At 35.6% G+C, this 14337-nt stretch overlaps 1 protein-coding gene across 2 annotated transcripts in view; it reads right to left on the reverse strand.

Moving 5' to 3' along the window:
- Positions 1-570: 570 nt before the first annotated feature.
- Positions 571-14337, reverse strand: part of FRZB (frizzled related protein) — a 31393-nt gene continuing 17626 nt past the window's right edge. Inside the window, exons 3-6 of one of the 2 annotated variants that reach the window (XM_025404850.1) lie at positions 9052-9117; positions 4976-5173; positions 4514-4577; positions 571-1525 (exon numbers count right to left, since the gene is read on the reverse strand). In XM_025404850.1, coding sequence (XP_025260635.1) covers positions 4552-4577; positions 4976-5173; positions 9052-9117 — 290 coding nt within the window. In that variant the 3' untranslated portion in view covers positions 571-1525; positions 4514-4551. Of the gene's footprint in view, positions 1526-4513; positions 4578-4968; positions 5174-9051; positions 9118-14337 lie in introns of both variants that reach the window. The other variant, XM_025404849.1, reaches the window with a different exon arrangement.

The following is a 14337-nucleotide window of genomic DNA, read 5'->3' on the forward strand; positions in this document are numbered from 1 at the left end:
TTACGATGGGGTTACATCTGGATAAACCCATTCTAAATTGAAAATATCATAAGTTGAAATTGGGTTACATCCTGATAAACCCACTGTAAGTCAAAAAATTGTTAAATTGAAGCATTGTAAATTGAATCATTGTAAGCTAGGGACCATGTATAAAAGCATCATTTGGTCACCACGGCCCCTGGGATCTCACTGCAGCTTGGGTAATGGGAAATGTGCAATTGGTTCAAAAGTCAAATAACCTCTCTCCTGACAACCATAATTCATTTTACTAGACATTCTTCACTGAGCATTAAGCAGCATAAATCCAAATGACAACATGCAGGCCAGTTTGCAGGCCTGTATTTTAATCCACCTTGGGTGTGAGTGCACGGACACACATGTACACAAATACAAACACACACACACCAGAAAAAAACAAAACCAAACCCTGCACATTTCATCATCTAAATCTACAGCATTTTATAGAGCTATGTACTTTTAAAAACTAACACCCTGGTGCATATGCGTATGTAATCTTTTCCCGGTCAATACAGCAATTCTGATTTCTTTTAAAAGACAAGAAAAAAATAAAGACTTTCACCAATGAGTTTATTTAAAAGGAAGCAAATTAAACAAAACTATGGTGATAACAGCAGATGTCTAGTTATAATTCGTTTCCCTAATGCTGATTAATATATTCATGAACAAGTCAAATGTATTGCCAAAAGAAGAATGCTACCATTAACACCCCAGCGGCTACTGGTTTCAGTTGTGCTTCTCAATCAGGCAAAATGTTCTTTCTTAAGCTCCTATTTATTTTGCTTCCTGCCAATCTCAAAAATAATTCATCTTGTGTGTTGTTTCCTCATAAACGCTTCCTGGTGCTTGATTGCTTTGCCTGTGTCACATTCGAGTTCAAACTGCCATTTTACCTTTATAAACATTTGGAAGTCTAAGCAGGAGGAGAATGGCAAAAGGCATACAAAAATAAGGCTGTAATTAGATCGGCAGAGTATGTTTTACGGCATATCTAGCTTTCTGTGTATACCAGAAACCTCTCTTTGCATCCAATATTGCATTCCCAAGTGGGGTGCAGAAAGTAAATTAACATCTGGGGACTCCAGCAAAGAGCCTCTGGTATCAGCATGTTTAATTTATTATTATTGCAAAAGAACAGTTTTTCTTATGATTAGTGAAATAGAAAACTCACAATATATTTAAGAGTCTGCCCCCAAACCATTACAAAGGGGTTGGGGGAAGGGAAAAGCAGAAACCAAAAGAGAAATAGAAGTAATAATCAGTTATCACATGATTTTTGTAGTAAACAATAGAATATGATGTGCAATAGTGCAATTTTCCTTTGCTAGTCCAGCAATGCAAGTAAGTCTTAATAGGAAGTCCACTGATGTTACTTTTTGTATTTCGGGATTTAGTTGCGTGCTTGCCGGGGGTTCGAGTTCCTGCCAGACTTCTGACTCTGAGTGGAATCACTATTGCTAGAATCACTTTTACTGAGTCCAAGATGACGAAGCTTCATATCCCAGCGCTGTGAAATGTAAAATAGAAAATAGTCACAAGCACGTATCACCAGGGTCATCATTGCCACGATTCTAACAACTGGGTCAGACTGAAGGTCAGATCTCTGAAACATTTTGCTACTTTTCCAAAAGTATAAATCTATCTCCCAGGGTAACAAGAAAACTGATGCAATATGAACATTATTCTCTTATTTTAATGAGCACAAAGTTGCCCATCTATAATATATTTAGTAATGCTTTCTTATCAAACCTTAAACTTAAAATATCCATGTCTGTAAATGATGACAGAAATATCTCCCTATATCTCTGGGTATTTCCTGACGTAACAGCCAGGAGGCTGATGCTTCACAGGTACTCAACAAATGGAAGATTTACACACAGAATTTGAAGGGAAGGCTATTTTTCAACATCCTCTCTTAATACATGTAAGAACATAGCCTTTTAAAATCTATGTGATTTGAGCACTGAAAAACAATGGAAATTTTTTTGAGGGATGGGGAGGTCTCAAAAATATTTTTCTAAGTAATATCCACCAAGTACAACGAATAAAACAGACAAGGTCTTGCCCTCATTCTAAGTGTTACAAAGCAGGCATTAACAATGTTTTTAATAAACACAATCAAGTTTAGTAACATTTCATATTAATGTCCATAATGTTTTTATGTAATTTAAGTAAAATGGAAGTTATATTACATGAGGATAGGTAGGGAATACAAACTATAGCTGTACTTCCCAAACTTCAGACACAGATATCATATGGGGAATTTGTTAAAATTGCAATTTCATTCAGTAGGTCTGAGACAGGGCCCAAGATTTTCATTGCTAACAAGCTCCCGGGTGATACCTATGTTGCTGGTCCTGGGACTACACTTTAAACAGCAAGGACCATCAGATCCTTGGGTCAGATGGCCCAAGTTCAAATTCTAACTCCACCACTTACTGTGTGAAGTTCTTGAACTTACTAGACCTTATTTTCATCATGTATATATTGGAACTGATAATAGAATCTACTTATAAGTAGAAGATACATCTGAAGATTGATAAAAATATAAAGTGCTTAGCACATAGTAAATTTGTTATTGTTTTTCCATTATTGAAAGTAATTCTTCATTTTAGTATATTTTACTCCACAATCTTGTCTTCATTTTTTAAAAACAGCCTGATTCTCACCTTCCTAAGGAAGTCCAAACATCTTGAATAGTCTGCTATAAGAGACTTAGGTAAACAACCATTTGCATGAAAAAAACATAATAATAAGGTTTCTCATAAACCTTATTCTTGATTTATCCACTGAGAGCAAAACTCAGCAAAGAGCAGATTTGATTGAAAAAATAACACCCTCGATAAAGCTCTTTTTACACATCTTCAAATCGACTGGAAAACTAAAATATGAATCTCAATAATTCTGGCCAAAGGAGATTTTCTACCCAAACTCTTTAGCCCTCAATATCTGCATATGAATTTAAAATTGTTCAAATCATTGGTTTCTTTCCTTTAGAATATTTAAATCGAGACTAAGAATATAAATGACTTTACAATAATAACTCTGCAAGTCCCCTGCAGAAAATAATGGGAAATATTGCAGAAAGCAATGGGAAACAGGACAAACAAGCCATGTATCCTGTCAACAACCCAATGATATTGTTTTGGTACCAAAAGAGGAGCAGTAAGCCTTGTTACATGCTTTGCAGCAGGGATATTGAAAGCTCTTCCAACTGGTACAGGAATTTAGGACAAATTCCTGTTCTGCATTAGCAAGCAGAAAACCAAATTAAAAAGACAGTAAGAGATTCCAACATACTGAACAAGAGCCACTTTTTTCTTTAATAAACACCAAACTAATTGAAGAGAGATGCAGAGAGAATGCCCACAAGTCTGAACTTGAAATGCATCTCACTTTTGATAAATCTACTGAAGGGGGGAAGAACTTACTGGAGGGTAGCTTCTCCTTACAGAATAATGCCCTCTGCATTTTCGTAGGTCACTTAAACCCAAACGTGTCTGCCGTGTCAAGTGCCAGATGTAGAAGATAAACCACCCAGGGGTGTTTAACTTACCATGTAAATGTTTCCCAAGACTTCAGACTTGCAGAAGGAAGAGGATGTATTACGTGTGCTACAGTTCCCACTCCCCCCACCCACCCACACAGCCTTTGAGATTTTTTTGTCCCCCTATGCATTCCCCCACCCTATTCTTTTCTTTAAAACAGATTTGCTTAGTGCAGTAAGAAGAAACAAAACCTTCTATAATACAGTAATGTACTACGTGATTTTAAAAAATGTATCAACTCCACAATCTAAGAGTTATTGGCTTAAAAATAAGGCTACATTACTGCTCTAAGGACCTAATTTGTTCAGATCTTTTATACAGAGATGAATGTAGCTACACTTTGTACATAGGAATTGGTGTTTATTCATTGGACATCATTGTTTATTTTCCTTCCCATCATTTATTCTCCCCTTCTCACAAACTGCAGTGTGTTCAAAGAAGCAATATCCCCAGGTTTAAAAAGGACTACATTTCCTAGCCTGTTTTGCAGCTAAGTAAAAGTTGCTTGATGAGGCTCTTGGAAATCCCTTTTACCTCCTCTTTTTCCTGCCTGAAATGTAGACATGAGATTAGAGGCAGAGCAGCCATCTTGTGACCTCCGGGTGAACATGAGTATGAAAGCGATGCCTTTAAAAATGGTAGAGCCATAAGCTGAAAGGAGCCTGACACCATGGAACCACCTGACCAGGACTGGACTACAGCTAGACTCCTTGTGAAGAGACATTAGGGCAACTGTAGTTAGATCTCTGATACACATACAGGGAATTCATTCCTTAAATAAAATAGACATGAAAGACAAATTCAGCTCTTGGAGTATATAAATATATGCATACTAAATTTTAATATTTCTCCTATGGTTGAAGGCAGCTATTTCACTTCAATGACAGATGGCTGGTTTTCTACTTTTGTTTTCTGTGTATTACTTCAAATATAAAATACAGGCTTACCTTAACTTTTTTACCAAGTCGATCCTTCCATTTCTCAGCTATAGAGCCTTCCACCAAGAGTAATCTGATTTTTAAAAGAAGCAACCATTTTTGAAAAATTAAAACCTGTTACTGAAAAGTACAAGAAAACAGTGCCAAGAAAGACTTATATGTTTATTCTTGAATAGGACAGCTAAGATTTAGAACAGTAATTATTAACAATTTGTGAGTCACAGACCCCTTTAAGAAACAAAGGAAGTCATGGTCCCTCTCCCAAGAAAAATGTAAACCTATAGACTACACACATACACCCATTCCATATATGAAATCAAGAAACCCAAGTAAAACTTATCTGTAATCCCCAAGAAGGTAGACAGATCCCAGTGTAAAAATGCGAGGGTAAGATCTCTAGAGAGAAATGCAATGAGGGTGGGATGAGCAAAGTAGTTATTCTGTATCCTTAAAGAGTGAATTACCTGGAACGTTCCTCATCTTCATAGCCCATGATGATATATTCCTCATTAACATTAAGTGGAGGGCAGAGGCAGCCAGAGCTGGTATAGAGGTTAACAGTATCCCGTGGAATGTTTACCAGAGAAGACTTTAGAATCTCCTTCACTTCCACTACTGCAGTCACATCATGGCACTTAGTCTTTATCTCTTTCACTTTAGCCCGAATGACTGGGATAAAAGACAAGAAAAACTGATAATAATATGACACATAATAGGTGCCCCATTCAAAAAAAGCCAAAGTAGGCTTCTCTTTGGTTAATTCTTATCCACTTGATATTCAATGAATGGAACAGAAAAGTCAGCCAGATATTTTTGCCTTAGACTGTAGTGTGTGACATAAAACAACACACCTGACCTCCTAATGCCCAGCCCTTCTCCCTTTCCAATTTGTGGCTATGTATATATTCACATGTATTTATGCATGTGTGTGCATGTGCTTTTGAGAAATTCATTTAGAGAATCAAAAACTGAGTCAATAATCTGATATAATTTTTCTCTAAAATTCCATTTTGGATGTTTATATATGCATGTGCTGTTCCAATTCCTGCCAACAGGAATTTAAACTAGGTTAATTTTACTGTATGAAAAGACCTAGTACTTAAATACGCTTTATTCCTTGTTGACATTCTTTTATCAGGTTTATTAACAGGTTTTCTCAAGTGGTGGCCTCTTTAGTGTTATAAAATTGTCCTGCTCAATAGTGTTCCCAAACTGGTTCTCCAATCTTTTCACCTTCCTCATCTCAGCTCGCTGCTCAGATATTAGCTCCTTTCTTTCTTTGTGGTCAGTACAGATTATCTTTTATATTCTCCTTTAGGTGGGCTACATTTTCTTCTTTGTTCAGATATTAGGTCCTTTTTTCCTTTGTGCTCAGTACAGATTATCTTTTATATTCTCCTCTAAGCGGGCTATATTTACTTCTTGAATGAAAATTGTCACCACTAGATCTTATTTCCTCCATCTGCTTTGAAGTCAGACACTCCAACATTCCTTTCCCTCATGTGCTATGGAATATATTCTCAAATGTCAATAGCACTATTCTACCTCTCTTGATGGATATATTGGCACCCAATTTATCTCACAAGAGTTGTTTTACTTATCAATGTAACAACAAATTGCCTTCAGTTGCAAAGTTAAAGTATATGACTCAGAATCTAGAAAGTACAGATCTGCTTCTTTTCTGTATCTCTCCCTTTTAAAAGAGTCAAGTTGTTGAGATTCCTGCTTCTAGTAAATGAGCTTTTAAAAAGAGAAGTTTTAAAACATGAAGAAAGAAGTAAAAATGTCAATTAGTGAAAAGCCAATGGCATTTCTCCCAGTGCCCTTATTGCTCCAGTTCACTATCCATGGACATTATATAGAGGAAAACACGGTTTATCCAAATGAGTCAATGTTTCAAAAACTTCTTAGGCACATAATTGCAAACCACTTTAATCTGAGTACCTTCCCACATATTTTAGAGGTTTTGGACTATAAAGGATTAGAAGAAGGTAATCTGTGAAAAATATAAAACCAGCTGATCAACCATTCCCCCCATTAATGCTCCAATTTCATCACACAAACTTATTCTACCAGTACAACACACACGACAGAAATTAAATGACTAATGAATTCTAAAAGCTGCACATTTCAGTCTTCAGAGAATTGGTTGCCTCAAATATGAGAACGTGTAGCAAACAAACTGTAACTACCCAACTGTCCTCACTTGGTTTGACTGGCAAGTGGAGCCCCTTTCTATTCATGTTCTCCCTATTCTGTATTTAACAAAAGATAAGACTGCCCTTTTTGAAATGCCATTTGGGAGACATTCACAACCCCAGCTAGCAGGCATTTTTGTGTGTCCTGGCTTAAGTGAACGTGCTTCATAGCATCCATCAGCTATTAGAGATTAGTGAACTGTGCAAATGTTCTCAAACTAATGATTTATTTACCCAGTGTCTACTATTTTCATTAGAAATTTTTAGTACATGTACCCATTCCAAAATAAATATCTTTCTACAAGACCTACTTTTTCACTCAAGTAATTTTGTTAACACTTAAGGAGTTTTTCCCAGAATTAATCTAAATGAAATAGAGGTTTTGTCTGAATTTCCAACTGCTCCCACCTTGACTTGCTTTCTCCATGGACGCATGCAGAAGACAAAAATATTTTGGAAGTAAAATATACTTCCTTTTCAGAGTTCTTCCTTCTGTTTAATCATTTGAGTACCTCCCTTTCCCAAAGAAACTGTAAGTAAAGCCCAGACAAATGACAATCCTGAAACTATGATCAACTTAGCTATTACTTGGCTACAAAAAAGAAATTATCTGCTCCTTTCCATTAATTATAATCCATATCCCATTTTATTTTATGATATTCATTCAGCTACCTTCTCTACGATCTTCATTTTCCATGACTTGTCATTCCACTTTTAACAAAAATAACAGCAACAACCATTGCAGCACTAAAGAAGCTAGATAAAATAAAACTTGATAATAGGATACACAAAATAAATATAAATAATTACATTTCCCTGATATAAAATGTATATGTTTTTATTCTTAGTGTTACAGTATATAAAAGTTCATATAGCGTTTTTCAATCTTAACAAGCTAATCTCCTAGAAATTAAGGCCTCCCTTTTCCCTAGGGTTCTTCTTCACATCAATCTGTAAAGAAGCAGGTTCTTAGATAAGCAGCCAGGCATTTGACTTCTTACATAAACATAACCTTACAAACTTAGAAAAAGCATCCATCATTGACTAAGAAAAGCTACATTCCTCTTAGGAGTAGTAGCAAACAAAACATAAAAATTAATTCCATTGAAGAAAAACTTGGGAAACAAGGTAGATTTGTTTTAAAGAGATTTAACTAAATCAAAAATTTTCAACTTTATATTTTTTAATACACTGCATTTTGAAAGATATTGAAGGGAACTCTTACAGTGTTATTCATTTCTCTCCTTTCAATTCCCAAAAGTATAGAAAAAATAAATCTGCTCTATATATCCTATGTACTTAAAAATAGTGTATATAAATGCAATAATAAAACCCTTATTTTAATAAGGTCCATTGTAAAATTCTGTTTAATCTCCATGTTTACTCATTGATTCAACATCAATAGTCTTATGCAGAGATAGTAACATACCTTTTATTAATACCATAGATATTAGAAAAAATCAAAATGCCTATGGAATACAGTAAATATCAGTCCCTTATGTATCAACCGGAAAGCTCTGTTAATAGCTCTTTCTAAATATAATGACTGTATAAATAAATTTATGACTCTAAAATATACACCAGCATCCAAAAGTACATTGTGAACAATCAAAGAAGGGACAACTTAGGTTTAATAATCATTGATAAAATCGGGACGGTAATATAGCTCATGGGGCAGCTGAGAAAATTAAAGATAATGTATGGAAATCACTTAGCACAGTCCCTGGCACAAAAATGGCAGGCTTTTTAATCCTTCAGTTACGTTTGTCAGCTACATTTGGATTGGTGGCTCTTCAATTAATATTTAGTTTATTAGAATGTCGGATTTTAAGTCAAGCTAGATAACAACACATTTCCTTAGCTGAATACCAACAACTTCTACAAGTGTTACTTTCCAAATTTGTCAGTGTTTTTCATGGGATATGCTGACTGAAGAAATCAAGTTTGAGTCTTTTAACAGTTCCTTATACATCAAAGTGCTCTGCTGTTCACCCAGTGAAGCACAACTGATGGCCTATGCAACCCAACTTGAGCTCAAATCCTCCTTCAGCCTCCTGGTAGGGAAGAGTCCCGTCTATCTTGATCTCTGTGTACTTAAGTGTATGGCTGTAGGATGACAATACTGCCTGATATGCTTCAGCATCAACCAAGTGTTAAACATTTTGCCCATGTGAGACATTTTAATTGGTTGGGGCAGAGGGAGGGACTACACTCCTAAAAGTTGTCCTTCTGTTTTTAAGCCTTACTCTTAAATGGCTCCACTCATTTACGTGTGCACATACTCATGGAGGCACCCACACACCTTTCTTAACACAGCAGTTTATACATCAACCATGAAGTTTTCCTTACCATAGTTGTAATTGTTCCGGAAATAAGTCTTCTGTGTAGCTCTAATAGGCTTACATTTACAGCGCTCTGAAAAACACATTTTAGTTATAAGCACATTTCCAATATTAGCTTTCTTTTGTTTATTCACATTTTTTGCTGAGACTAGATCTCAATTTGGTGGTGACAAAGTTCTTGTCAGTTCTGTGTGTCTGGCCTTTTTCTCCTGAAACTACATTCATGTTTATTCTATCTACACGTCCTCTTATTCAATGTCAGTATGCTCATGAGAATGAGTTTCCATTCTCAACAAACCACCCAAATCCTGAGGAAATGCTATTCACCCCCATGCATGAGAAGAGCATGACTCCTTAATCCTGAAAGAGGTATGCTTCGTGCTTATGGAAATGTTAATATTATGAATGCCAACTGGCAGGCAATTTTCTGCCTATGCTCAGGTAGCTGGTTTACCCTGTGGACTACCACCTAATGTTCGTATATTTTTAACAGGCAACACAGCACTCCTCCTACTATTAGTTCCTAGATCTGAAAGCAATTCAAAGAGATAAGCAAGTGTTATTATAACCCAGTGAACTTGGTGAAGTTCTTAAGAGGGTCAGTGAGCCTCTTCTATAGGTAAAATAGCTACCATTCAACTCAATGGTATTTTGGGGCTTGTTGGAGGAAACTATGCATGTATTTTGAGAAGAGAAATTTCATATTTTAAAAATATTTGGTGAGTAGTGACCAGAATGCATATTTTATGTATATATTAGGGTGGTACAAAAGTAGTTGTGGTTTTGGCCATCATAATAATAACAATTCTAATTATCTCAAAATGTTTCATCTATAGGGTGGATTCATTTGACATCTTGGAGAGTAGATTGTTACGCCTTTTATAGAAGAGCAACACAGTTAAGATTACTTAGCTAAGAAATATACGTCATAACCATGGCAAATTGTCAGGAATTAATGTCAATATAAAAGTAGAAAATAATACACAATTATCTTAAAATATTTAATTAAATATGAAGATTTCTTTAAATAATGCCCCTGAGAAAGCTTTATTAAAAATTAAATGGTATGTGCTTCTCTTTTGACACAGAAAGGAAATAAGAACACATAAATTCGAGAAAGGACATCAACAAAAAAAAGTTTCGCTTAAAAGGCATTTTATGGCTGGGCACGAGGGCTCAATCCTGTAATCCCAGCACTCACTTTGGGAGACCAGCAGGGTGGGGCGGTAGCTGGGGGAAAGAAAAATCGCTTGAGCCCAGGAGTTCAAGACCAGTCTGGACAACGTGGCAAAACCCCATCACTACAAAAAAAAATGCAAAAATCAGCGGGTGTGGTGGTGCGTGCCTGTAGTTTCAGCTATTCAGGAGACTGAGCTGGGAGGATCACTTGAGCCCTGGAAGTCAGAGTGCAGTGAGCCAAGATCACGCCATTGCACTCCAGACTGGATGACAAAGTGAGACCCTGTCTCAAAAAAAAAAAGTTGTTTTATGTTAACATGGGGAACAATAAAAGGTAGGAGCTTCTGTTGACCACTGGTATTTTCTAAAGAAAATTAATTTTATTTCCAGTTGAACTTGTTGATAATACACTTTAAAGTAGCAGTCCCGAAAAGAGTATCACCTTTCCTGCCAGAGAAATAAGTATCTTTACTGGGGAGAGGTAGCAACAGCAACTGTTGCTCTTGCCCATGACAGAAATGAGAATTCCTCAATACCGCACACAGCTCCTTCCCTTGTTCTCCTGATAATTTTTAGCACACAATTTCTGTGAACATCTCAGCCAATAAACAATGAGTAACATTAGTGCTTGTTGCTATTCTGACAAAAACTATTCCAAAAATAACTTTATTAGCAAAATCATTGTATTCTCATTTAGAAGAGAACAAAAAGTTACCCAGTTTTTGGCTTTCTGTACAGTATTTTATTCTGTACTAAAATGTTATATGTATTTTTAAAGAGATATTCTTTAGATGAGAATATTTCTGAAGACATAAATTCTATGGTATTAGTTTATAAATTATCTTCATCCATATTATATATAGACTTGTGATGTTTCTATTAAAAATAAATATCCACCAAAAATAATGCATGTCAATAAATTACACATTGGTAATTCTTCAGAAATTTGCATAGGTTAAAATAAAAATTATTGGCAAAAACTATAGCAACTGTGACTGAATTGAGTCTAATTTGATGCTGTTACTTACATATCTTTGCTTGGAGCATAAACAAATGGATTCCATAAAACTTTCCAGGCAGGGATTTTTAAAAATTGTATTATAAAATGATTTAGTAATATTTCAAGTAGGCATTTACAAAGCTATGCATACAACTACATATACATAGCTAGACTATTACCTAATAGCTAATGAGCTAAGCAAATATTCTCAGGACTAAATTTTGCTCATCTGCAATATGCTTCTTATTTCTGCTGGTCTCCAAGGTGACAATGCCATACTAAATATATATTTTAAGTATTTAGATGGGATAATATGTCCCAATCCCTAGGTCTTGACATAAGCAAATTATCTGTCTAGTTCAAGTAGCTTGAAAAAATAACAGTAATAAGGAGAAGCTGAGTTTCTATCCACAAAGCTCAAATATGAAAGAACCTCCTCTCATTTATGCTTGTTCAACCCAAACATTCATATCTTAGGTTATTCATGAAAAGTGTACCTTAGATCAATAGATCTGAAACATAATCCTCATCTAAATTATGTTTACACACATCAACATATACATCCCCACAAGCCCAAGAGCTGTGAAATTGTGAAGAATCATAGAGGTATGTTGCATCCATTAGCTGTCACCTTTCTTGCACCTGCTACTGTAAATCAGATGTAACCGTTTATTTTAATTATCAATAGTTGATTTCTTGATACTCTTTTTGGGGGGCCTGTAGCGTTACCATCATTTCTAGTTTAATTGCTAGTAATCTTTGGCAAAACCTAATGGCACAAGCTTTTTAAGTTTTGGCTTTTAGAATGAAAAAATGAAATCTATTATTTACTGAGCTTTGCACAAAAACCGTTAGATACTGATTTTTCTGTATTTCACTGTTGAGAAGAAAAGCTTATAAATGAATTAGAATCTGCCTTGGTGCTTTATCTAAGGAAAGAAATTTTTTAAAAGTTAAAGGAGTTGATTTTGACAAAACAGGCTAAGAAGTGACAAAGAGATCTTCAAACACAGGCAGTTTTAACATTAGCAATTCATTTACCTCAAAGCCTGGAATTAATACAATACCTTCAATTGTGGGACAGAGTGCAGTGCTACATCTTAGGAGCAGCCATGGAAAGGACAGAAAACTGTTTTCAGCTTAGTTCTTCCTCACATTCCCTCCACTCCTCTTGCTTCATGTTTCTAGTGACTCTCCTAATATTAATGATCTCCTACATATCTGCTAATGAACCTGGAGACTGTTTATTACCTAGTAGAAACGTAAGTTCATCACTCTCATAGAAATCTGAGTTTGCAAAGTTAACATTCCCAGTACTTTGCAGAACTTGGTCTGCAATGCAAGGGAAATGCCCCATGATACACACGGTGTCCAAGCAGTGAACAGCCTCGCGGCCTCACTGTGGCTTCTTATAAAAATCAAAACAGTTCAGAGGAGACAAGAATCTTAGCCTTCTTTATTCCGTTTTGCTTATACAAATATGCTCATTTATTTTTTAAAAAAAATAAGGATACTAGTATTTTTGATATGATCTTAGAAGAGCTAAAGAAGTCTAAGTACCTGATACAGCTATGAAATATAATACTCACTGGACCGTCACTGTTCAATGCAACCTTGTTTGAGTTCAAGCTTAAGTGTGATAAAACTTTCTAACTATCCCTGACCTTTGTTTGAAATTGAATGCTTCTGGGTCTTATCCAGAGCTGTAAGACTATAATTAACTTCATCAGATCCCCAAACTGTCATAACCTTTCACGTACCATGACTTTGGAGGACTACTATGTTTGAGTGGATATTTTTCTGTTTTTTCTAGGGAAAAAACCCTTAGATCTGTGCTCAGGATTTATTGTCAAAAAGTATGGGGAAGGAGAGAAGAAAATACAATCGTATTTGTGTTACAATTTCCTTTATAACTTTTTCAAGACTGACCCTTTCTAATCAGATCAGACTTTAAATCATTTTAATTTTTACCAGATGCACTCTATGTCTGATATCCTGGCATTTGACCCCTGAAACCCAGTTGTCCCCTTTTCCTCCATTTTAAAACACATAGGGGCAAAACACAACACATTTTAAAAGATATAAAACATAAAATTTTATAATTTGAAGATCCAGGTCCTTAGCTATGACTTTTTTGCTGAGTTCTAGATCTATATTTCCAACTGCCTGTACAAGGTGTCTATGAGCAGTTCCAAAATTTTTAACAGTTCCATAATTTTTAACATCTGGTAACATCCATAATACCATGAATTTGTCTGTCTTCTATAGAAATGATAGTAGTATCCTCTGACTCCACAACTCTGGTATATCCATGCTTCTGTAAATATGAGATGAGAAAGGGAAAGAGAACTAACATTTGTTGAACCCTTTCAGTCACTTACATATGAATTCATTCATTCTGCAAATATTGGGCATCTGCTACATTCCAGGCTCTATAATAGGCACATAGGAGACATGATGGACACTACAGACAATCCAGAAGAGGATAAAGACATTGAACAAAGAAATTATCCACAAAATAATTTTTCATATGTGATACATGATATGAAACTAAAACACAATGTGTATGTGTAACAAGAACATATAACTTAATGACCTAAACTAGTCTGGTCTCCAATATACTGTTAGAAAATGATATTTAAAGCTTAAAACCTGAAAGGTGCATTGTAGTTCTCTGGGCAGGAATTACATCTTTATATATAAGATAGAGAACATGAAGTCCATAAGGGAGACTGAGAAGGAGCGTCCAGTGATGTGGACGGAAATATAGGAGAGTGTGGAATTGAAAAAGGGTCTTCCAAAATAAAAGCAGGGTAGTCCTCTGTGTCAAATGACCCTCAGAGCTAAAATGAGTTCAGAGAGAAAAGGTTCCCCTAAATTCAACTGGCAAGGTGATGACTGAACCCTGAGCAAAAGAGAGAATAGGATTTTGAAAGCCAGAAGACTTTATCCATTACACAAGAAGGAAAAGGAGAGAAAGGTACTGATATTGACAAGTTTATAAATTGGTTGGTGGAATAATGAGGGAGTTCTTTCCAATGGCTTTTACCTTCTCATTGAAGAATGAAGCGAAGTCATCAGCTATGGGGAATGACGGGCTAGGAACAGCAGGAT

Source organism: Theropithecus gelada, chromosome 12 (assembly GCF_003255815.1).
Source record: "Theropithecus gelada isolate Dixy chromosome 12, Tgel_1.0, whole genome shotgun sequence".
NCBI lineage: Eukaryota > Metazoa > Chordata > Mammalia > Primates > Cercopithecidae > Theropithecus > Theropithecus gelada.